Source organism: Phoca vitulina, unplaced genomic scaffold, assembly GCF_004348235.1.
Source record: "Phoca vitulina isolate PV1807 unplaced genomic scaffold, GSC_HSeal_1.0 scaffold22, whole genome shotgun sequence".
In the NCBI taxonomy this organism is placed as follows: Eukaryota; Metazoa; Chordata; class Mammalia; order Carnivora; family Phocidae; genus Phoca; species Phoca vitulina.
The window spans coordinates 3,476,890-3,501,083 of NW_022589725.1; the positions used below are offsets into that span (position 1 = coordinate 3,476,890).

Below are 24,194 nucleotides of genomic sequence, written 5' to 3' on the forward strand. Positions count from 1 at the left end.
ATGATTGATATTCATTAAGAAGAGTAATATTCACTAAGGCAAGGGCTGGAGAAGGAGCCGCTATGCCAAAGAGGCAAAGCCAGATAGAGGTTGTCCTGCCATCGCCATTAAAATGAAAAGCCAGGCGCCGGTAACCACAAACAGGCCCCCCTTCCCTCCAGGGGAGCGCCCCTTGCCCGTCCTGAGAGAGTGTGGACTGCAATGCCACTTCCTCGCGGGTCCAAACCAGGAGCAGAGACATCCGGTAGTTTGGGTTTACATTTATGTTTGTTACAATATTCAATAGGTACAGAGTAGTAGCAGCTTTAGGAGCTTGAAACACGCAACTCGTTGCCTTTACTGTTACTGCAGAGGTAAAAAGAGAAGAGGATGAGAATTCTCTTGATGGGGATGCTGTAATTTGGTGCAAAATTAATAAAGATGGAAGTGATGTGTTCCCATTGGAGAGGGTGTAGGCTGTGCCACTTGAGGGTTTGGACAGGTCTGGAGTTCCTTCTGCCTGATGTACGGTCAGTGTTTCGTAGAAAACCAAGTTCAATTCCCGGCTGTGCCTTGTACCAGCTGGGTGACCTTGGGCAGGTTGCTTAATCTCTCTGAATGTTCCTTATCTGTAAAGTGAGGTCAATAATTTCTAAATGCCGGTTTATTGTGAGAATTGTTTTTGTTTGTTTGTTTGTTTTTTATTTATTTGACAGAGAGAGAGCACAAGCAGGGGGAGCAGCGGAAGGAGAGGGAGAAGCAGGCTCCCCACCGAGCAAGGAGCCCGATGTGGGACTCGATCCCAGGACCCTGAGATCATGACCTGAGCCGAAGGCAGACGCTTAACCAACTGAGCCACCCAGGTGTCCCTATTGTGAGGATTGTTGATAATGCAGAACGTGCTCAATAAACATAGACGAAGCATGATCAGTTCAATATTATAGTTCTTCTTCATTTTTATTTTCTATCCTGGTGAAAATTTTGTGACTTTACCGTCTTAGACCACATGGAAGCATGTGTTGCACAACCCATAGCAGGTTGTGTACTTTTGACAGTACTATCCTGTTACCTGACAACTACACTCTCGCTTTTTGCTTTGGGAAGTTGGGAGAATGTGGGCCTCTCCATCATGTTCCACATTTGTCAGTTAACAGTTGCTGTTATGATGGAAACCAAATCAGGGTGTTTCTTTCCAAGTTCTCAGCACATGTCATAGGGTAACAGTAACTTTTCCTGACGCAGCTTGGATCTCCAGTAGGTCAATGTTAGTGTCATTGGTGTGTCTTCCATGGTCTTCCAGCGTCATCCCCCGTTATTCCTGGGGCAAGGAGCTGAGCAGAAATAAAAAGGAAGAGAAAGAGTGGGGTTAGGAGGAAAAGGCAATAAAATCGCCAGCACACACTGATGTTAAAGTTCTCTCCTTGTCCACAAGCCAAAAAGCCAATAAGCCCACCCTGAAGTAGCTGATGAACCACAGGTTTGTGAAAAAAAGACCACTTTGCCACTGAAATAAGGCAACATGATCCATCCTACTCGGTTTTGTGGGTACTGTTACCACAGTTACCACATGAAAGCTTCTAGTCCCTTCCTTGAGTCAAAATCTGGCACAGGTGCATCCCTGGGCCACATGCCTGGCCCTCGCAGCACAGGAGGCTGGGAAAGTCAGTATCTAGCATTTTCAGCTACTGTAAGTAGAGGTAATTACTCCCCTTCATCAGGGCTCACGAGCTAGGAGATTGCCCGGACATAGGAAAGGGTTCAGGTGTCAGGCAGGCAAACCTAATAACAATGTCCAGTACCACCCACAACAACAACAAAAAGATACCATCAACAGAGAAAAATTAGAGCATGTTGAGTAATAGCCTATAGGCTTATTACATCTCTGTCATTTTACACGTGGAGATAAAAATCCAAACACCAAGAGGTCCTTTGGTAGAGAGATGCTGGTTGCCTACCCCACATTTCCCCCTTCTCCCTTAGTATTAGAGCCTGTGTTTTTAGGGGTAGTAATGTGCCCAGCTAATAAACCACATATCCCAGCCTCCATTACAGGTAGGAGTGGATGGCTAATGAGCAGAAGCCATTGGTGGGGACTTCTGGGGAAGCTCTGTCAAGGTGCTATTTTGCTCTTCCCTCCTTGCCTCCTTTTTCCTTGCCCAGGACACAGAAGCAGTGACCAGAACTGCAGCAACCACTCCGTGGCAATGCGGCAAATCCTAATATTGAAAGCCAATTGCCGAGGATGGCAGAGCAGAAATGCAGAAAGCCTCTGAGTATCTGAAGACCTGTCCAACCAGCCTTGGACCACCTAACAACATTCTTCCTTTATGTGCTGGAAAAATATACGTAACCTTATTTAAGCCATTGTTACTTTGAGTCTCTGTTACTAGAAGCAGAAGGTAAGGAAGGTAATTCCTGAGGGATACCAGCTGTCTTCAGTGGCTACACAAGTGCTTCTCTTCTAGTAGTCCAAGATGGTCTCATCCTCTGGTGCATAGGAAAATCCCAGGAATGCACTCGAGGCCCCAGAACTACTGGCCACAGTGTCAGGAGTGCAGCCAATGGACTTTGAAACAGCTTCCTGGGTGAACTCGGGGTCAAAGTGTTTCAAGTCAGCAGGTCCTGCCTGTGAATAGAAACCAACGGTGAGATAGGAACACGGGGGGCAGAGCTGCCAAAGGAACCCACAAGCCCTGAGAGGGATGTTAGGCCTCCCCTCTGAGGGCCTCGTGGACACCCACCTTTACCTGTCACTTACGTATGTGTATGCATTAGTCATCTTATTCCACGTGGCCCACTAACCACATATCAATTCCTCTAACCTCCTGGCACCCTGCCTGCGCCACACCAACCCTCTGACAAGTCTAGTCAATATACACTTACTGAATGCCTACCAGGCACTGTTCATGGCACTGGAAATACAGGAGAACAAAATAGAGTGGGCCCCTGCTTTCATGGAGCCTATATTATGCAGAGGGTAGGAGGACTGATAATGAGCATGTACAGAAATAGATAGTCTGGGGTGTTGATAGGCCTTATGAAGAAGACTGATAGGGCGCCTGGGTGGCTCGGTTGGTTAAGCGACTGCCTTCAGCTCAGGTCATGATCCCGGAGTCCCTGGATCGAGTCCTGCATCGGGCTCCCTGCTCGGCAGGGAGTCTGCTTCTCCCTCTGACTCTCCCCCCTCTCATGTGCTCTCTCTCATTCTCTCTCTCTCAAATAAATAAATAAAATCTTTAAAAAAAAAAAAAAAGACTGATAATGAGCATGTACACAAATAGACAAAAAGACAATCTGGGGTGTTGATAGGCCTTATGAAGAAGACCAAATAAGGTAATAATGGTAGCAGAGTGACTGGCTGGCTTTTGCCGTCTTGGAGGAAGACCTGTGTATCAGCTTTAATGGTCATAAGTCCTCCACCCGCCATCCAGAGGTGGAGTCTAGCTCTCCATACCTTTAATATGGTATGGGTTTAATACGGGTTAGCCATGTGACTTGTTTGGGACAATGGCACGTTACCGGATGTGAAGCAAGCCAAGGCTTGAGAAGCACACATTGGGAGTTGTTCTCTCCTGCTGCACTTGGAACCCTGGGCCACCATGAGAACAAGCCCAGGCAAGCCCGTTAGAGTAGGAGAGGCCTCAGAAGGAGAATCCAGTCGCCCCAGCTGCTGGCCAACTGCCCGGCATTTGAGTGAGGCAGTTCTAGATCCCTGACGTGAGAGAGCCCGGCAGAGACCAGCTGGCCTGGCACCGGCCAAAAAAACTCACCCAGCCAACCCACAGAATTGGAGTGAAATACAAAATTGTTTTAAGCCACCTCGTTTGGGGGGTGGCTTGTTAGGCGGCATGAGCTCAATGAATCAGCCTCTTTGTGAGGAAGGCACAGTCCCTGGAGAATACTAGGCCACCCAGGTTTTCTGAAGTGAGCAGGTGAGCAAGTGGAAAGGGCTGCATATCCGCTTGAGTATGCAAGCCTCAGGTTGTAGAACCAAAAACACCATGGTTTCCAACTTCTCAAAAAGGCCACAGGGCACAGTGGTCCCAGCTCAGGGACCAGCGTTCCAAGACCAGAGTGTAGATCCTGGCCCTGGCTCTTGTTAGCTGTGTGGTCCTAGACAAGACAGATGTTTTCTGTTTTTTACAAATGATATCAATGCTAAAGATACTTATTCAAGGTCTCACAGTGGTAGGTGACAGAACCAGGAATCCACTCCCAGTATGTCTTACTTTAAAGTCCATTCATTGCATCCTATTACCTCCCTGTCTAGCATTTTTTATATTATTCTCTCTCCAGGGTCTTTTACACCCCCAGATAAAGGTCTTTTTTACACCCCCAGATAAAGAAACTTTTCAGCTACCTGGACTGAGTGTATCCTATCTGACAACTGTTGTCAAGACTCTGGTGCTCGGGGCGCCTGGGTGGCTCAGATGGTTAAGCGTCTGCCTTCGGCTCAGGTCATGATCCCAGGGTCCTGGGATCGAGTCCCGCATCGGGCTCTCTGTTCCTTGGGAGCCTGCTTCTCCCTCTGCCTCTCTCTCTCTCTCTCTGTCTCTCATGAATAAATAAATAAAAAATCTTAAAAAAAAAAAAAAGACTCTGGTGCTCAAAGAGACCTTCATGCACAGGTAATTCACGAAAGGTGAGGTGTAAATAGCAAAGATCGGCAGTGTTGAGGTGTGCAAAGTACACGGATGGAAGCAGCTTGACACTGCTGAACACTTCGCAGGTGGCTGAGTAAACCTCCAACGTCTGCTTCAAATGGGGCTCTTTTCATGTATACTACCACCGCTAATTAATATTAGCGCTAATTAACAGCACTAATTAAACACTAGCCACCTTCACTATAAAAGAAATTAAAACAATATGAGATGCCATGTTTTACTTAACAAATTTGCAAAGCTAAAAACAGTAACAACTGCACCAGTTGCAGAGAGCAAGATGACAATTCTCCAGCCGACCCTGTTGACAGGAAGTGGATTTTACTCCCCACTGCACGGTTAAGGCAGTGGGAATCAAGAGCCTAGGGGAGTGCCTGGCTGGCTCAGTTGGGGAGAGCAAGTAACTCTTGACCTCAGGGTCTTGAGTTCAAGCCCCACACTGGGTGTAGAGATCACCTAAAATTCAAAAAAAAAAAAAAAGAAAAAACCTAAAAATGTTCACATTCTTTTGACCTGGTAATTCCCCACCTGGAATCCATCTTAGGAAATAATCAACCCAAGGCAAAGATACACACTTAAAGGTGTTCATCGGTACTTTTATGATAAAGAAAGAATGATAAATAACCTAAGGTTCACCATTAGGAGCATGGTTGAATAAATTATATCACCAACAGAGGGCTGAAATATTATGTAGCCATTTAAAATGATACTTAGAAAGTTTTATATGATTTGGGGGAAATAATGAGATTGTTTCTAGCAAGAAAAGAAAGGTAAGGGGAGAAGATATCTATATGTATAAAGTATGACCTATGTAAAAACACACAGAAAAAGACAGGAAGGAATATGCCAGCAGCAGTTTCTCTTGGGCAGCGAGATAATAAGCTTTTCCTCCCTGCTGCTTTAAACTCTGTTTTACACACCTTCTATAATGAATACATGTCGTTTTTATTATCAGGAGAAAAAAAGTTTTACAGGGCTTGGTTCCGTCTGGATGTGCTATGTGACAGAGAAGGGTTTATTTACTTATTTTTTTATTTTTTTTAAAGATTTTATTTATTGGGCGCCTGGGTGGCTCAGTCGTTAAGCGTCTGCCTTCGACTCAGGTCATGATCCCAGGGTCCTAGGATCAAGCCCCGCATCAGGCTCCCTGCTCGGTGGGGAGCCTGCTTCTCCCTCTCCCACTCCCCCTGCTTGTATTCCCTCTCTCACTGTGTCTCACAGAGAGAGTGAGAGAGACAGAAAGCACGAGCAGGGGGAGCGGCGGGCAGAGGGAGAGGGCGGCGGGCAGAGGGAGAGCCACCCAGGCGCCCCTATTTACTTATTTTTTTAAGACTTTATTTTTAAGTAATCTCTACACCCAACATGGGACTCAAACCTTCAACTCTGAGATCAAGAGTCGCATGCTCCACTGACTGAGCCAGCCAGGAGCCCCCAGAGGGTGCTTTAAACAGTGTAAAGGGCTCTCCAATGAAGGTTATTGGTGCTGAGAATGAAGGGGGGTGGGCAGCGTGGCTCATCACACAGAGCTGGACCGGCAGTCAGGACTTCTGGGGTCTAGACCCTGTTTTGCCTCTAACTTACCGTGTGGCCTTGGGCCCTTGGTTTTCCCACCTATAGAAAGAGAGTCGGCCCGGATCCCCTCCAAGCTCCCACCAGCCCCCGAAATCCAGAATCTGGAACACAGTGACTTCTTACCACATTTGGATTGAAGGGTGGAGTCAGCCTCTTGTGGTACAAGTCATCCCAGTTTATGGGGCTGAAGAATACATGGCTCTTTATCTCAAGCTGCAGGAAGAAGGTGCTGATCACAAGTAGCCCTCCCCAAAGCACTCCTCCCCACCCCACCCCCACCTCCCATGTCTGGGAGCTCCAAATCTACTGGCAACTGGCTGTCAAGCCCTAAAACCTTTACTGGGAAAGTAACTCATACTTCCAGCTGGTTTCCCGGGACAAAGGGCTGTTCTGCAGCCAGGTCTCTTCCCTTCGCCACACCTAGAACCCACACCCTTCTCCCCCATAGTATTCATTTATTCCTCAGCTATTTACCGAGCGCCTACTCTATGCCAGCACCACGGGACGCTGTGGTGGTTTGTCAGTGAACAAGAGTGCAGAACTTGCCTTTGGGGTTCCCAGAGGATCTTGCCACCCCACCCACCTGCCTCAGTGCATCTTGATTCTTCTAGAATGCAAACCAGAAAAATAGACCACATCAGCTCAGGAAGGAAGGTGAAGGAAGTAAAGCCTCAGGAAAAGCTGCAGGTTCCTGGAGGCCCAGAACTTCGGACTCAGCCCCGGGCCTCACTCACTGCTTCTTTCCTCATCTAAGCCGATGTCAGCACCAAGCTCCACCTAGCCCAGCGGGACCCTCTCAGTCTGTGTTTCGCAAGGAATGATCCTCCAGCTCCCTACATCATAACCACTCCCCACCTCATGCCCTGCACGCCTCTTAAAAAGCCAGATCCAAAATATCTTGAGTACCCAAGAAACAGATAACAATGGTTGCCTTTAAACTAAGGAACTGGGTGACTAGAGGGACTTTCTCTTCATATCCTTTGAATTTTGATCTATGGGAATGTATACCTTATTTGAAAAATCATACATATTTTTTAAGATGCAAATTTCCACTTAGAAGAAGGGCACCAGTCTTCATAAAAGTCCCCTTCTTGGGCGCCTGGGTGGCTCAGTCGGTTAGCGTCTGCCTTCGGCTCAGGTCATGATCCCAGGGTCCTGGGATGGAGTCCCACATCGGACTCCCTGCTCCGCACAGAGCCTGCTTCTCCCTCTGCCTCTGCCTTTCTCTGTCTCTCATGAATAAATAAATAAAAAATAAATAAATAAAAAATAAAATAAAATAAAAGTCCCCTTCTTTAAGCTGGCCAGGGATGGGTAGGCAAACGCCCTAAATGTTGTTACACTTCATGGTATCCAGCATGTGTGGCTATGGGTACCAACACTTAGCACCGGCCTAAGTGCTTTGCATATATTAATTCACGTGATCTTTAGAGCAGCTGTGAGCTAGGTATTATTATTGCAGATGGAGAAACTGAAGCTTACATAGAGAAGTTATGCAATTTGCCCAAGGTCCTGCAACCAGAAAGGACTAGGAAGGTGGAGGAGGGATCTGAACCCAGGTAGTCTGTCCATGCATCACAACCACTCTGCTAGAAGAGAAAGCAAACTTCCAGGAAGAAAAGCACTGTGGTCTTCCTTTTATAAATTCAAATTATCTTTTGTTGAATAGAGAATGTAAGATTATTTTTCGAGTACTACTTTAATAAAAAAGAAATCATGAACTCATTACAGGAATCGAGAGTGAATTACTCATCTCTATATCCTGAATGCCCAGCCTGGCACTGGCAAAAACCAAGTCCAGTCCTCTCTCTGCACAGAAACCAGAGGAATTTCTTAAAACTGAAATTGAGTCTTGCCATACCCCTGCTCAAAACCCGCCAAAGTGGACCACGCTTCTTGTTCCTGCCACAGGACCTTTGCACATGCTGTGCCCTGTGTTGTCACCTCCTCAGAGCGGACCTCCCTCACCATGCTAGTGTAAATCCACTCCCTCCCATTATTGTCTGTCTTGGCTCATTGTTCATTTATTTCCTGGTACTTGTCACACTGTGCAATAATTATATACCATAATGTTTGTTTGCTGTCTGCCCTCCCCCAGTCAACTTAATAAGGGCAGAGACCCAGGCCCATTGAATCGCTAGAACCTAACTCAATGCCTGGCACATAGTAGGTGCTCAGTAAACATTGGTTGAATAAAAGAACTGGACTGAAGGAAGCAATTAAGCAGTAGCAGCTGTGAATTTCCAAATGAAGGAGTTCGCAATGCCTGGTTTTGGAGGGCAGCTGGATGCACATCACTGTGCTTCTAAGCTGCTTCTGCAGGAAGCTGAGCACCCCCATCAGGGACCAGTGCTCTGCTAGCAGTTCACCTACAAAGTCTGATTTGGAGCCCAGCCGCTGCCTCTGGTCCTTGTGGAGAAGGCCTTGCAGGAGGTCGCAGGCAGCCACAGTCTGGCCCCCGGGGATCTGTAGTGGCTGGTACAGAATGTTCTCATACATCTGGGTCATGTCTTGGCTGTAGAATGGTGGCTGATGAGAGAGAGATAGAGAGAGAGAAGCTGGAGGCTCATCCATGCTAAAGTGGGGAAAGGTCTCAGGGAGACTTAGAGCAAAGCCAGGTAATGGAAGGATTCAGCCAGACTGTGTCTTGTGCAATGGGTCGTGCCGCAGACTGGAGAGAGACAGAGACCTCGGCTTCCGGCACAGAGGAGAGGACTGCTGGGAAGGCTGAGAGGGGGCCTCCCGGGAGCACCCCCTCTCCCAGCTCTCTCAACCCAGCTTGGGCACCAACTCTGCACTTTGCAAAGTGAACACGTTCCCCCTCATCATTCCAGCCCAGCCGCACAGCCATCTTTGAAGACGGGTAGTAATTTGTTGGATAAGACAAGGCTCAGAGAGATTAAGCCACAGGGCCAGGAAGAGAGCCAGGCCCCACTCCGTGCCCAGAGCCCACTCTTTCCTGAGGCTCTTCATCCTGCCTCCTCCGCTGGCTCTTCCTTTTCCTGACTCCCCAGAGCCCGTTCTTTCATATCCCGCACGCTCTGTTGGCGAAGCCAGCCCAGAGCAACACCTCTGCTGGGGTAAGTCTACACAACGCCTATGCTGAGCAGGCAGCCTAGGACTAGCCCCAGGGCTGGTTCCACAAACTACCAGCACTGAGACCTTTCTGGACTTCAGTTTCCCTCTCGGTAAATAAGAACAACTCTGTTTCCTATAGTGGCAGCCTCCAAAGGCTGTTTCTAGGTGCTAAGGGAGTAACATGCGAGATGGTGTGTTGTAAAGTGCTGAACTAATGCTATTAAAGAAACATGCATAATCCTGACATCATCTCTTTGAGGTTGGAGTAGAGAGATGGCTCATTCAGTTCCTTGAGGAGCCTGAGGAGGCCACACAAGGGAGAGATCCACCCCCATCTCTTCCCAGAGCCACATGTCCCTTGCAGATGGTTACACCCCACTCACCAGGCCTTGCAGCATCTCGTAGAGAACTGCCCCCAAGCACCACCAGTCCACTGCCCGATCATAAGGCTCTTTACGAAGCACTTCTGGAGCTAAGTACTGTTGAGGAGAAATACACATATATGAAAGATACTCGGCCTCAGTCTCCCCAGTTGTAAGCAGGGCACTTAGAAGAAAAGATCACCAGGGGTTGATCCTGCTGTGATATTCACTCGGCTGTGCATATGTTCAATCAGCATCCCTTTGCCAAAGGCCAACTCTGTGCGTGACCCTTTGCCAACGTGCTGGAGACATAGGGGAGATCAGGCAGGACCGCCCTGTATAGTTGTGTAAGTGGGGCACCATACAAAAGTACCAGCCAAATGTATATAGGAAGATGGAAGCCTGGCTGTGATTAACTCACCAAGCCATAATGCCAGTATAGGGCTGTATCTGGCAACTTGATTAATGTTTAATAGAGTAACTTTTTCTAATTAATGTGCCCAAGGGGGTGCCTTTATCTAATTTGCACAAAAGCATCCAACTGGTGTCCTGGGAACAGGAAAGCCCTGTGAGTACTCACAGTGCACTGGGGAGACTAATGGTGAAGTGTAAGTAAACGTGGCCCATACTTGTCCTGGAAACCTCAGTGACAGAGAGATGGGTAGAAATCAGGAAAGAGGTGGTGACGCGTGAGCTCATATTGACAGATGAATGCATGCCACAGAGCTGTGCCTTCCAACAAGAAGAGGACCCGAGGCAGAGCTGGGCTTTCTGCCAAACCCAAGGGCTTGGTGACCCCTTAGCCTGGCGTCTCTGCCACTAAGGAAAGAGGTTTCAGCAACCGAGGGAGCCATTCTGAGAGACTGTGTGAGTGTGGGAGGGGCAGGAAGTCACCCAGACCTGAGTCCATGTAGGACTCATTTAACCTCCCAGAACCCTGATTTCCTCCTCCATAAAATGGGGTTGCAGGATCCCTCCCTGGGGGCTGTTTTAAGGCTCTGTGCTAATCTAGGTGTAATATGATATGTGTGTAGGCCTTGAACAATGGGAGCAACCATGGGTACTCTTGTTGTGCTTCCTGGCAACACAACAGTGGCAGAGTTAGGGAAGAGATGGCGTGTTGGGGCCCCATGTCTCCTACACAATCCAGGGTGTCCTATGCCCTGCTCCTCACCCTGGCAATGTCCAAGGAAGGGATGGCTGGGGTGTCAGGCTCTGGGCCACCAGCTCTGTCTAGGGGACACCCTGCCATATGCAAACACAGACAATGGCTCTCGCTCAGAGAGATCAGCAGTCCATCAGCTGCCCCAAAACCAAATAGGAGGCCCAGCTGAGATCTGAGATACAGATTTTCTAGCAGAGAACAACAGAGCAGCTAATGTCCTGTCCCATGCCAGATCAGGAGGAGCTTCCCGGTCCTGCAGCCTCTGCCTCCCAGCCCCCACCCAGATATCTGTCAACTGGGAACCCCTTTGGGTCCAAGGTCCAAGGGTCAACACTGGTGGGAGTCCAGGGAAGGGTTTTCACCACAAGGCTCCAGGGAGGCCTTGGCAGGACACATAGACATGAATGAATTACTGCTGAGACCCACAGATTTTAGCCCCCCAAGCTCTTGGCAGCTGGAAGAGGGGAGTAGACCAGCATTTTACATTTGCAAGCCCTGATCTTAACTGTCAGGCCAAGCCCTCCTGTTGCACATGGACTTCACCCTGTAGGGCAGGCTGTCCAATATGGCAGCCACTCATCACACGGCTACCGAACACTTGAAAGGAGACTGATCTCATTTCAAAGACTTAGTTAGAAAAAAAAGAATAAACTATCTCAACAATTTTATATTGATTGTATGTTGAAAGGACAATATTTTGTATATATTGGGTCAATTAAAATATATTACTAAAATGAATTCCACCTGTTTCTTTTTATTTTTTAAATGTGGCTACTGGGAAACTTTACATTGAGTATATGGTTTGCATGGCTATTTCTATTTCTATTTCTTTTTTTTTTTTTTTAAGATTTTATTTATTTATTTGACAGAGAGAGAGAGACAGCGAGAGAGGGAACATAAGCAAGGGGAGTGGGAGAGGAAGAAGCAGGCTTCCCGCCGAGCAGGGAGCCTGATGCGGGGCTCAATCCCAGGACCCCGGGATCATGACCCAAGTCGAAGGCAGACGCCCAACGACTGAGCCACCCAGGTGCCCCGGCTATTTCTATTTCTATAGGACTGCATTGCTGCAGAGCTTCCCTGGCAGCCCCCAGAGCTGGTGCCCCCATTACACGGACGAGGAAAGCAAGGCAGAGAGCACAGCCAGCTCAGGGCAAGGGCTTGGGTGACAGGAGTGAGGCTCCCCCACCCCGGTGTAACCTGTTGGCTCTAAGCAGGAGTTGAAGCTCAACCACTCATGGCCTGGCCTCTGACCTCTCCTACAAGGTTTGGCTTACCTCAGGGGTGCCACAGAATGTGGATGTGGTCTCCTCAGGCTCTACCCCTTCCTTGCAGAGGCCAAAATCCGTCAGCACCACGTGTCCCTGCAGAGGAGGGTGGGTGGGTGGTCTAAGCTAAAGGTATGGTCAGGCCTAACCCCAAAGCCCAGATGCTTCACCCCAGGGCAGCAGCTGTGGAGTCAGCTACAGGCTCTGGCCCAGGCTATGGGCTCCACTTAGAGACCCAGAGCTCCTAGACTGGATGCCAGGAGCAGTACAAGGGGCAAGGTGGGGGGATAGCATTGCACTGTCTGCCCCCCCCACCCCAGCTTATCACAGACTTAGACCCATGCCCTACAACATGGCAGCTCCAGGAATGTCCTTGCTGAAGGGGACTGGTGGTGGCAGCTCCCTTGACAGAGGGCTGGTGTTTCAGAAAGGAACCATATCTTGGGGCAGCTGGGCAGGTGGGTGGCTGGTGGAGGTCATGGAGTGAGTGGATGCTGTGGGGCTCTGCTTAGATCCCCCCTTTAGGAGCTGTCATGCCCATCCCCCCACTTCTGGGACATTGCCCTCACCCAAAGTTAAGCCCCTCCCCAGGGGCAATCCACACCCAGTGACTGGTCAATGCAGGGGCACAAAAGCCCAGCCTCCCTGGCTCAATTTGGAATGGTTCTAAAGAGTCGCCCCAGCTTGGGCCCTCCCCTCCCCTGTAAGATCAGCCAAGGCCTCCTCAACTGCAACCACAATGCAGGTGGGCTTCCTCCTCTGCCCAATCCTGCCTCCTCACCCCCTTAAAACTGGATCTCTTAAGAGCATTCCCCAATAACCATCTGCACTCAACGCTCCATCTGTTTCCAGGGGACCCAGTCTAAGACATGGAAAGACTACAAAGTCCAAGAGCCTCTACCTGGCTCCACCCCTACCCCCCACAGACCTCGTACACACACACACGTATGTGCACACATACTCGAATGCATCCCTACCCATCTGCACACAGGTACAATGCTTGCACACACACTCATAAGCACACAGCACATGTGTGCAGCTATGTGCGCCCGCGCGTGCACACACACACACACACACACACACGCACACACACGCACACCAACCTGGCAGTCCAAGAGAATGTTCTCTGGTTTCAGGTCCCTGCAGAAAACAAGAGAAACGAGCACCGCGAGGTCTCACTTAGTGAGGAGAGCCGGGAGCCCGGGGTCCTGGCAGGAGGACTATTCCTGGAGGCTCACAGAGATGTGGACGGGGAGCCCAAGGAGAATGGGCACTTGATCCCAGAAAGGAAGCTCCTACTCTACTCCCACTGCTGGGCCGTCCTCCTCGGACAAAGGGCCAAGTTCCCCAGGACCTAGGGGTCCACACAAGCCCTGGCATTTGTGGCGGAAGGGCCAGGCCTGGCTGAGCCACAGGCGGGCCTCACCTGTAAATGACGTTGAGGGAGTGCAGGTAGCCAAGGGCGCTGGCCACCTCGGCGGCGTAGAACCGGGCCCGGGGCTCCAGGAAGCGGCGTTCCCGCTGCAGGTGGAAGAAGAGCTGGAAGGGGAGGAGGTGTGAGAGAGGGTCTCCGGGTGGGGGGCTGCAGCTGCTAGAATGCAGGGTGCAGGGCAACTGGCCGAGTCACCTGCTCTCTGAGCTGCGATGTACTCGGATGGAAACGGGCATGCTTGGGGCACCTGGGGGGCTCCATCGGGTAAGCATCTGATCTGACTCTTGATCTCAGCTCACACCTTGAGCTCAGAGTTGTGAGGAGTGCAAGCCCCATGTTGGGCTCTGTGTTAGGCGTGGAGCCTACTTAAAAAAAGGGGGGGGCATGCTGGCCCCCACCCTACAGAGCGGTCGTGGGTGTCCAAAGTGTCAGCAGGAGAGGTTAATTCGCATGGACTGAGCAGCTACCGGGTTCCAGGCTTGAAGCCAGACCCTTTCACATCTCTTACCTCATTTAATTCTCATGACTACCTTTAAAGTATCAAATACAATGCCAGTTTCACCTAAGAGGAAACTGGGAGGGGTCGGGTGACTTGCCCAAGGCCATGTAGCTCATAACTGGCAGAGCGGCCAATGGCCCTGGGTCAAAGATGTGCTTTTCCTCCCCCCGGGGCAATAAGATGCTCAGAGCTGTCAAACTGAGCCCAGCCTAGGTCTGCCTGTGAGCCAATTGCTTTGGTCTGTATTGCTGGCCTTGGAGAGGCCTTTACCTCTACCAGGGGACTTAGGGATCCTGAGCAAAAACTCCCCTCTTGGTATCAGGCCAAAAGTCATGAGGTCACACAGGTTCAATCTGGGATCACCTGCCCAGAGAGACAGAGTGAAGTCCAGGACAGAGCCCAGCTTATCCCAGCTGTGCTTCTGGGTCACCCAGTGGCCTTGGGTCTCTGTTTACCACAGGGACCAATCACCCCCACCCAGTGGCCTGTGGTATAAAAAAGGGGCATTGGAAATCTTGACCGCAGAGCTCCACTAACTCTGGCCTTACCCAGGTGTGCTGAAGTGAGTCTGGGCAGCCTTGCGTGGGGGCAGTCAAGAAATGCTGTGGCCGGGAGCCAAACAGACTTGCATTCAAATCCTGGCTGTCAGGGACAAGCTGGGCGACCTTGAGCAAGGGAGTTACCTCCTGAGCCTCAGTTTTTCAGCTACAAAATGGGTCTATTGTGAGGATGAGGGGAGATCATTCCAGAATCTGGTACACACCGGGCACGTAAAAGCCCAGCCCAGGGAAGCCTCCCTAGGGGTCCACCCACCTCTCCCCCGTTGACATAGTCGAGCACGAAGTAGAGCTTCTCAGGCGTCTGGAAGGAGTAGCGTAAGCCCACCAGGAAGGGGTGCTGTACATTCTTCAGCAGCACACTGCGCTCCGCCATGATGTGGTTCTGCTGTGGAGTCATAGGCAGGGGCCCATGCCACAACCCGCCACAGCCCCTCGTACCCTGGCACAGCCCATGTGGCCTCACTCACTCATGGGGGTCGCCCTGCCCAGGGCCTTCTCATGCCCCTGCTCAAATACCCACTGTGGCTCCTTGGTGCCCTCAGGGCCTAGTAGGCAGGATTCTGAATGGTCAGCCTCATCCCCAGCCTCATAGGTGCACCTCCAGCCCCCGGGTCAGAGACCTCTGTCCCCCTCCCCTGGGGTGATAAGGCAAGCGTACGTGATTACTGCATAAAAGGAGCCACACTCATGCTTTTGTTCATGCTGTTTTTCCTGCCTGGGCACCCCACATTCGAGGCCAGCTGCCAGGCCACCTCCCCTATGTGCTATGTGCCCTCACGATGTCCTTGTTAACATTAATTCCCTCGCCTGAGTCCTCTGATTGATAGTCAATCCTCTCTCAGGGCCTGCTCCATGCCCCCTCGGGGGCTGGATTAAAGAGACTCAAGTCAGCTGAAGAATCTACAACTCTGGGACGGCTGCGGCTTGAGGGGCCTTTGGAGAGTATAAAGTAAGCCTCCAACACCTCACATCTAGGGAGGCTGGCAGCTAGACAGGGCAGAGGGCTTGTCAGCCATGGAGCCCTGAATTTCCCGGGGGAAGGTGGAGGGCTGGGACGGCGTCCTCCCAAAAGCCCTGTGGGTGAGCCAGTTGGCCCAGCTTCCTTGAGAAGGGTCAGCACCCTCAGCACCACCTGGGCCTATGTCTGCTATGACCGCAGCCGCGCCCAGCCCCATGGGTCCTTCAGAGCCGAGACCCATCTCGGGAAACCACCCTAGGCTGGGAAATGCCTGAGCACAAGTTCTGGTACCTCTTTCTTCTTTAAGATGGACTTTTTCTGCAGCACCTTCACTGCATAGAACATCCCGTCAGACTTGTGCTTGGCCAGCAGGACCTGAGCAGAAGCACAAATGCAAGGCCCCATGGGGGCCGACTCCTCTGAGCTTCGGATTTCTCCATCAGCCCCTGGCTCTGGCCCCGAGTCTGTGATTCTGCAGGTTCTGAGCTCCCGCTTTGCACATGCAAGCAACAGGCAGAGGGTGGAGGAGGCCAGGGAAGGGAGGACCCAGGCCTCCCAACCTCACTGTGTCACTCACCTTCCCGTAGCTCCCTTTGCCAATGACTTTCAGGAAGTCAAAGTCGGTGGGCCTGGCACTGGGGGGAGGGGAAGAGCACAGGTCAGCATTTGTGAACTTGGGAAACCTGGCTTCTGAGATCAAATCCAGGCTTCTCTTTAACTTGGAAGCTGGGGAATAGAGGGAGCTTTCCAAGAGCCAAGCTTCCTCACCACTGAAGCATGCCATGTTCTCCCAGCCAAGAGGGCTTGGAAGACTGGCCCCTGCCCCTGGGGATCCACAGTCGAGTAACCAACAGGCAATTTGGGGAGAAAACCAGACACAACTGCATAGAAGGTAAGAGATCTGGCCCCCCAGACCTGAGAAGGGCCTGAAGGGTGGGGAATTGCTAACAATGCAGACTTTAGGGTGCATTTGAGGCATGTGACTCAGCATGGGCAAAGGCTGGGGAATTAGTGGGAGATAAAGCTGGGGGACAGTCCTGGGTCCCAGGTGGCAGAGGGTCTTGATGGTAGACCAGAGAACTTGGATCTGATTCTCAAGAAGAGGGGAGCCGGGTATGAGAGGAGTCAGGTATGAGGGGAGCCAGGGAGGAAAGTTGCTTGAGAGACCAGAACTCACTTTGGGTTGGCTGAAGGTCCCAGGTTGATGTTCCCATTGGCCCTTGAGGGCTAAAGACATTTACAGAAAAGTCAGTAAGATCAGCAGTGACTGTGTGTTAGGATCCTCAGCACCCCACTTTCCCTTGGCCTAGGCCCTGCTCCCTTTTCTACTAGCCTGCCTGCTTCCTCCTTCCTTCTTTCCACTTGTCTACCAACCCATCCAACCATCCACCATCTCATCCGCTTCTCCTAACACCCCATTTTCTTCTTGAAGCTCTTGCCCAACTCTGTGCCCTGTTTACCCTGCAAACGGCCCACTTCCGTGAGCTCACAGTGACCCCTGTCTACCCCCCCAGTCCTGCTCTAGGTGGGCCCATCAGGCTGGCCTGAGCTTCCACAGATTTCCCCTGTGGAGGAAGTGAGCCCCCTAGTGGTGGGCAGGGGAACCAAGACCCACTCACCTGAGGACTAGGGGTCCCGGCCCGGCTAGAGTCCATTCTCTAAGCAGCAATCAGGTGGGCTCTGGGGACACAAGAGGGACCAGGCATGAGACAGCTGTTTTTGGGGAAGGAGTGTCATCTGTCTAGGGCTTTAGGCACTGCTGCGCTCTCCACTCCTCCCCAACCCTGTGCACCTGCCACAGTCTGAGCATCTCCTACACAAGGCCAATGACCCCAGCAAGGGACAAGAACTGATGTACCCTGGACCCAGCTTCTCTAATCAGATATCTCAAGAGAGAGCCAGGGGGAATGGCCAAGGGTAACCCTGCCAGGCTGGATCTTTTCAAGGGTTGGGGACTGCCAGTACGGCAAGATCCCTGTGAGCCAGGGCAGCTCTGGAAGTCCAGGATGGCCAGGGCTGGAGGGCTGGGCTCCCCAGGCTTCCAGACAGGCATATGCAACCCTGAATTCCTGTGGACAGGCCTGAGCTGGGATCTGTGTTGTGTTGACTATTATCTCCCTGCCACATGGACTTCTACTTAATGTCCCTAGAATGGCAGCTGCCCTGGGGGCCTTGAAGAAAAGACCCACGCCTGGCTAGTGTCTGTCTGAAGAGTGTGACCAGCTGGTCTATGCAGCCAGGAGCACAGTGTCTTTCCTGCTCCCTGTCTGCAGGGTGAAGGAGGTTGGTGTGTCCGGGCCCTGGCTCAGGATGCCCACGGCACACCCCTGCTTGGAAGGCCAAGGCTAAGACCTGAGATCCCCCCTAAGAACTCAGTTGCTCATGGAGGCTGCAGGTACTGCACATCCCAGGACCACAGCCTTGACCCGCTGGGGGATCTGGGCTGCAGCCTAGCCCCTCTGGATAAAAACCACCCGTCTTTACAAGGGAGGATCCTAGAGCAACCACCCCCATGGCCTTCTTGGGCGCTGACAAAGTGACCCCAGGGGAAAGGAGGGAATCCCCTAGCCCAGGCTGCTCCAAAAGGCCCAGCCCTGTGGGGCCCTGAGAGCACGAGCTGCAGAGCTGCCTGATTGGAAGTGTAGCCCGGCTTCAGCCAGCGCCCTGGGGTCCGTGCTCCCCCTGAGGGCCCACAACGCTGCCACACCCGCTCCTGGGCTGACCCAGTGGGCCCCTTTGCTGGGCCCTGGCCTCTCCGGCCCCACGTACCTGCGCAGCCCGAGGAGAGGCCACTGAAAGAGCCAGCAGTTGGAGCCGGAGGACAGGCCGTGGACAAGAGAGCCTCCCTCTGTTCTCCCAACAAGGGCCGAAGTGTCAGTGCCTGGCGCCGGCCCGGCCCCAGCGCCCAGCCCAGAACTGCCGGCAGCAGCCGCACGGGGGCTGCTGATGTCATGTGGGATCCAGCAGCGCTTAAGATGGGACCAGAGACCTCGGTTCCCTCGGGGACATCGCCTCCCCCTGGGGGGTGGGTGGAAGGGGGTGCGCAACAGCTGCAGGAATGCCCTGCTCACGCCTGGGGCTTGTTCGAATGTGTGCCAGCGTGTGGCTCAGGCTGTGTGCGTGTGCGTGTGCGTGTGTGTGCGTGTGCAGGGGGCTTGTCTAGAAGACATGCTCCCTGGGGCCTACCCAGGCCTGGTGTAGATAGATCATCATAAAGGTTCCAGAGAACTCATCCACGGCAGCTGAGAGCACTTTGCCTTCCAAGAATCTGCAGGTGTTTCAGGGCACAGGTGTCTGGCCCAGTCCAGCCAGCCTTGGTCTTTGACTGCTGAGCACCTGGCCCTTCCTTGCTGGCTGCTCCAGGGCCCTGGCCCACTGTCTCCAGGGCAGGACTGGTTGGCCCACAGCTCTCCAGCTGTGTAACTGGCAGGAATCGGCGTCCTGACCAGCACCCTGGCTCATGAAGGCCTGGTTGCGTGGTGTAATACTTAGGTACTCACGGGGTCCCTTCCCCTCCCCAGGAGCTCGTGAGGGGTGTTCTAGGGGAATGAAAGAGTTGACAGGGCCTGACACGGCCCCTGCCTTTCTGGAACTTTCTGTGTGGCTACCGTATGCCACACTTAGACCTCTGCAATTCACCACAGTGGAGGGATCCATGGGGCCAGGGCTAAGAAGGTTGGCCAGGGAGGGACCTGAGCCCACTGGCCTCGGGGGTTCTCTCTGGGCTCTGAAGAGCAGGGGACCGGGGGGTGCCAGCGAAGCAAACCCAAGTGAACAATATCAGAGCCTTCCCTCTTTCAACAAAACAGAAATGTTGAACCAATACGCAGATGGGCAGGATGTCATGTTGACAAAACACATACCCACAACAAGGACAATTCTTTTCAATAACAAGACCCTGATAGGGCCTTTATTCAGCAGCACTGTTTAGAACAGGAGAATAATGGTAACAATAATCATAACTGAAGTGCCCCGCTCAGAGCACCCGCCGGCTGTGGCACTCCCTCTCTTGACCTGACATCCCTTTTCAGGTACGGTTCCCCTTCTCTGTCCCCCATTTCAGTTAAACTCCTTGAAAGAGTTGTCTGGATTCAGTTTCTACTCCTTCTCCTTTTCTCTCTCGAACCCATTCCAAAGAGGCTTGAACCCCAGCCCTCCACCGAGACCCTGGGCCCGTGATTCCCACGTTCCAGAGCCAGTGATGAGTTCCTCAGCCCCAGCTCGCCCAGCTTCTCAGGAGGATTGGGCACACCTGGTCTTCCCACTTGGCTTCTGGAGCTCCTGGTTTTCCTTCCATCTCACCAACTGCTCTTTCTCCATCCCTTCTGCTGGATCTGCCTCCTCTTTTGCCACTAAACGGTGGTCTGTTCCAGGGTTCAGTCCTCGGACCTCTATCTACACTTGTTCCTGAGTCCATCACAGTGGGTTCACGGCTTTAAGTACCAGCTCTACTCGACAATTCCCAAACCTGTCTCCCTAGTTCTGACTCTCTCCTGCACTAAATCTGGGCTTATATATCTGTGCCCTGAGTGGTTCACTAGTTGGGTTCCTGGAAGCACCTCACTCATAACACGTCCAAAACACAAGTCCTGCCTCACTTTCCTTCCACTCCGCCCCAGCCTGCTCCTCCCTCAGTCTTCCATCTACCACCTGCTCTAAGATTCAAGCTAGCAACTCAGAATTCAATCTAAAAACATGGCACCTTTCAGCCGCCTCCAGGCCACCATGAAATCCCATGGGGGGGTTTCTACCTTCACATTGAATCCAGAGAGCAGTGCTACCCACCAGTGCTGTGCCACGTCCCTACCTGAGCCACTGTCACCACTTGCATGGATTATCGCAATAGCTGCCCTACCGTCTCCTGATTGTTAGTTTTACCCTCTACAATGTTTCTCCACCCAAAGCCGGAGCGCCGCTTTTAAACCAGAAGTCGGACCACGTGACCTGGCTGCTCAAAAACTCCGGTCGCTTCCCATCCCACCTAGGATTAAAATCTACCACGGTCTTCGAGATTCCATGTGACCTGGCTCCTGTCACCGTCTCCACCTTGGTCCCCATGCTCTCCCTCTCACCACGCTCCAGCCCCTCTGGCTTTCTTGCTGTTGCTCAAACACACCGAGTGCCCTCTGGCCTCCGGCCCCTGGCACTTCCTTTCCCCTCTGCCTAGAATGCTCTTCCCCAGACTCCGGCATGGCTGGCTTCCAGGAACATCACAGAGGTCTCTGCTCAAATGTCCCCTCTCAGAGAGGCCTTTTCTGGTTATGAGTGACGGATTTTCCTGGTTTGTCTGGGACAGAGGGTTTCGGGGGATGTGAGACTGTGAGGGCTAAAGCTAGAACAGTCCTGGGACAAAGCAGGATGGCTGGTCACTGTATAGCACCGCTCCTGCCCGCCCCCTATTCACTTTTTCTGCTTTGTGTCTTACTTTATAACACATACCACTCTGACACCTTATCATCAACTCTTTACTTTGTCTTGAGCTAGAACATCGGCTCCACGAGGGCAAAGACTTTCTTGTTCTCTGTTGAATCCCCAGCACCTAGATAAGGACCTGGAATACGATTGGGGTCAGTACATATTTGACTAATGAATCAGGAATGAGCTGATAAGATCAATGATAGTACATATATAAAATGGAAAATTACCCAATTGAAAAACGATAGATTTGTAAATCAGAACAGGAATATATGTGTGATACAATATCAAGCAAAAAAAAAGGACATTGCAAAATGGTAGGTGTAGCAGGGAGACCATCTTTATAAGAAAATAGAGACATGCGTGCACATTTACATTTGTGCATAGTCACCAAAAAAGGCTGGACGTTTACACCCCAAGGTGACGGTGGGTTAGGCTAATTTCTATCTTTGTACCTTGATGTAAAATGTCTCCAGGGGTTGCTGTTCACTTAATGCTGAGGTACTAAGGCCTGGGGAGAACGACACGCGCGCTGCCCACCGCCACACTCCCATCACTCTGACTGGGGCTCCCACCCCTGAGCAGCTCGCAGCTCTTATGGCTTCTTTCTCACCTGCACCACTGTCTGCTGATTTTCTGGCCAGAGGCTGGGCATCAGTACCTCCTCCTGGCTATCCAGACTTACAGAGATGCCTGTGAACCCGCGGGGTGCGGTCCAAGTCCCTCCAGGAGCCCTCAAGTCTGTCCTTCCTCTTAACTGCCACAGCCCAGACGTGCACACCTCTGCCCCATCATGACTCGGACCTGCTCCCACCTCCCGAGGCCTGCTGGATGCAGCGGGGCTGGGGTCACGCAGTTCCCTCTCCTTGGAGTGCTGCCCTCACCATTCTGGTCTGCTCGGCTAGCCCTTTGCATCTGTCCTCATTTGCCTTCCCCAGAAGCCTTGCCAGACCACCCCCTGCCGCCCGATCCCATAAACTCTTGTCCCCTTCTCCCGTGCCCGCTGCTGCTCTAACACCTGTCTTCACCCTACTGTAACTTACTCATTTACATGCCTGCCTGCCCAGTGCATACCAATGACATACCAAGGACGGTACAACCCAGTATCAGCTTGGTCTTATTTTGTTCCCACAGCACCAGGGGTTAGAAGCCACCCGTGTCCCTGTTTTAAGGAGGAGGAAACTGAGGCACGGAGAGGTGAAGTGGCTTGATCAAGACACCGAACTAGTAAACGCTGTAACTGGGATTTGAACCCAGGTAATCCGACTCCAAAGCCTGTGACCTGGAATTGCAGGAAGAAGTTAGGAATGTAGAAAAGGAACGAAGCCAGGGTGTGGCTGGATTAGTTAGGAGGAGAGGAGATTAGGTGACCCAGGAGGCAGAGAGGCAGTTGAGAGGGAAGGAAGGAAAGGAGGGAGGAGAAAGAAGTTAGAAAGGAAGGGGATTATGGAGGAAGGGAGGATGGCAGGAACATTAGGAAGGAAAAGGGAAGGAAGGGAAATAGGAAAGAGGGTGCTAGGAAGGAAAGGGAGGACACTGGTAGCCAGAAACGAAGCCAGCCAGGTAACCCGTTTGGCAGTTTGGCAGCCCAACAGGCCGGCAGGCAGGGGTCCTGCTCACGCCTGAGCCTCTCACCTGAAAACGCTGGGTCCCAGCTCAGGTCCTGGGGAGCAGCCCGGGCCGCAGCTCTGCCCTCCTGTCTCTCTGCATGGTCCCTCTGACCTGAAACCCAGCCCTGACGTGCCGGACAATCTTCCCAGTCAGGAGCGACCTGTCACCCCCTGGCTTGGCTCCCGAACCAGCTGGGAGCTGGCTGCAGGGCCTTCTGGTTACTAATTAACCCTGGACCTGAATCATGACGCCCGGCCGTACCCACTGGCTTCTAGACAGGCCCAGCCCTGGGGGCCCTCTGAACTTTAAAGAGCTACTGCACAATTCAAGCTGTGTGACCTTGGGCGGGTGACTCAGCTCACCGAGCCTCGTGTGGATTGGTGAGGATGGCGTGTGTCCTGACCCTCACAGGGAGGGTCTCTGAGGTCCCTTTCAACCCTGTCACATTGCCATTCTCTGAAATGCCTCCCACCCTGCCCCCCCACCCAGGTCCAGCCCAAATGCTGACCTCAAATGGCCTTCCCTGATTCCACCAGCTGAATCACATCCCCTTTCCCTTAGTGCCTGGAGGACTGACCATTGAAAGGGCTGGTCTCGCACTCCCCTCCGGCCCTTCTCTGGGGGGGACCACCAGCCTCTGAGATTAGCCCTTCCCTGGACACCCCCGGGGACGGACCGCTCATTCTGTCCCGAGCCAGCCTTGTTGCCGGACCCCTCCGGCACACTCTCGTGCCGAGCCAGAGCCTGCCGCCCAGAGCTCACCTCCTCGGGCACCGCTTGGGGAACCGTCCTGGGAGGAGAACCACGGCGGAGCTGAGCCCTGTGCTCCACTCTGCCCTCCAGAGACCTGGGGCTCAGGAACCAGGGCTCAGCGCCCCCCAGCTCGCCCCGAAGGAAGGCTTTCTCCTGGTGGTTCTGAAGCCGCCCAGACTGAGGGTTCCAACTCAGGGCAGGGGCAGGCCCGGTCCACTGCATGGGGTCTGTCACGCGGCCTCCTCCACTGGCTTTTCATTGGGATGTCAGCAACTTCTTAATCGTTCTAGTGTGCCCCGGAGAAGCCCTGCATGCCCTGCTCCCCAGCTCCACCAACACACACAGGGGCTAATACTTGGCCTCTGCCCAGAGAGGGGCTGCAGCTGGCCCAAGTGCACAGAGCAAATCGGCACCGAGCCCTGGGTCCTGCCCCTTTCCCAAGCTGTCCTGAGCTGTCCCGCTTTGGCTCCACCAAGCTCCTCCTCCCCTGCATTCCCAGAGCCAGTTTTTAAACTCTCCCATGATGGTGTTGCATAAACCATATTGAAAAAGTCCAGCGTACAGAAGAATGGGGAATAAAAATTGAAAGCTTCTCTTCGAACCCATCTCCAGTCTCATTTCCAGAAGTAACTGCTGTGAACTAAACGGGGACCATCCTTCCAGACCTTTGTCTACAACCGAATCTACATACCTCATATGATTTTCCCAGGAAAACGGGCCACACCCTACATATCGTTCAGCAACTCACTTTCTCTCGCACGCATCTTTCCCTATCAACGCGGAGAGAGTCAGCTTTTTTTTTTAACGTCTGCATCACATTGTATAATGTGGGATTAATTTCCTTGTCCCTATTCCCTCTTTACTGTTTCTTTGCTTTTGGACAT

At 52.3% G+C, this 24,194-nt stretch overlaps 1 protein-coding gene across 2 annotated transcripts; it reads right to left on the minus strand.

The window, feature by feature from the left end:
- Nucleotides 1-930: 930 nt before the first annotated feature.
- SGK2 (serum/glucocorticoid regulated kinase 2) lies at nt 931-18,409 on the minus strand. Of its 2 annotated transcripts, XM_032420055.1 has the most exons (14): nt 18,301-18,409; nt 17,151-17,211; nt 16,709-16,758; nt 16,109-16,166; nt 15,823-15,906; nt 14,827-14,958; nt 13,509-13,621; nt 13,186-13,222; nt 12,092-12,178; nt 9,674-9,769; nt 8,586-8,741; nt 6,336-6,425; nt 2,406-2,605; nt 931-1,310 (listed from the first exon to the last, which is right to left on the minus strand). In XM_032420055.1, exons 2-13 carry the CDS (start codon nt 17,184-17,186, stop codon nt 2,441-2,443), a joined length of 1,104 nt encoding a protein of 367 aa, XP_032275946.1. In that variant the 5' UTR covers nt 17,187-17,211; nt 18,301-18,409; the 3' UTR covers nt 931-1,310; nt 2,406-2,440. The 2 variants fall into 2 exon arrangements, with proteins under 2 accessions (XP_032275946.1, XP_032275947.1); XM_032420056.1 differs by lacking the exon at nt 15,823-15,906.
- Between the last annotated feature and the right edge of the window lie 5,785 nt (nt 18,410-24,194).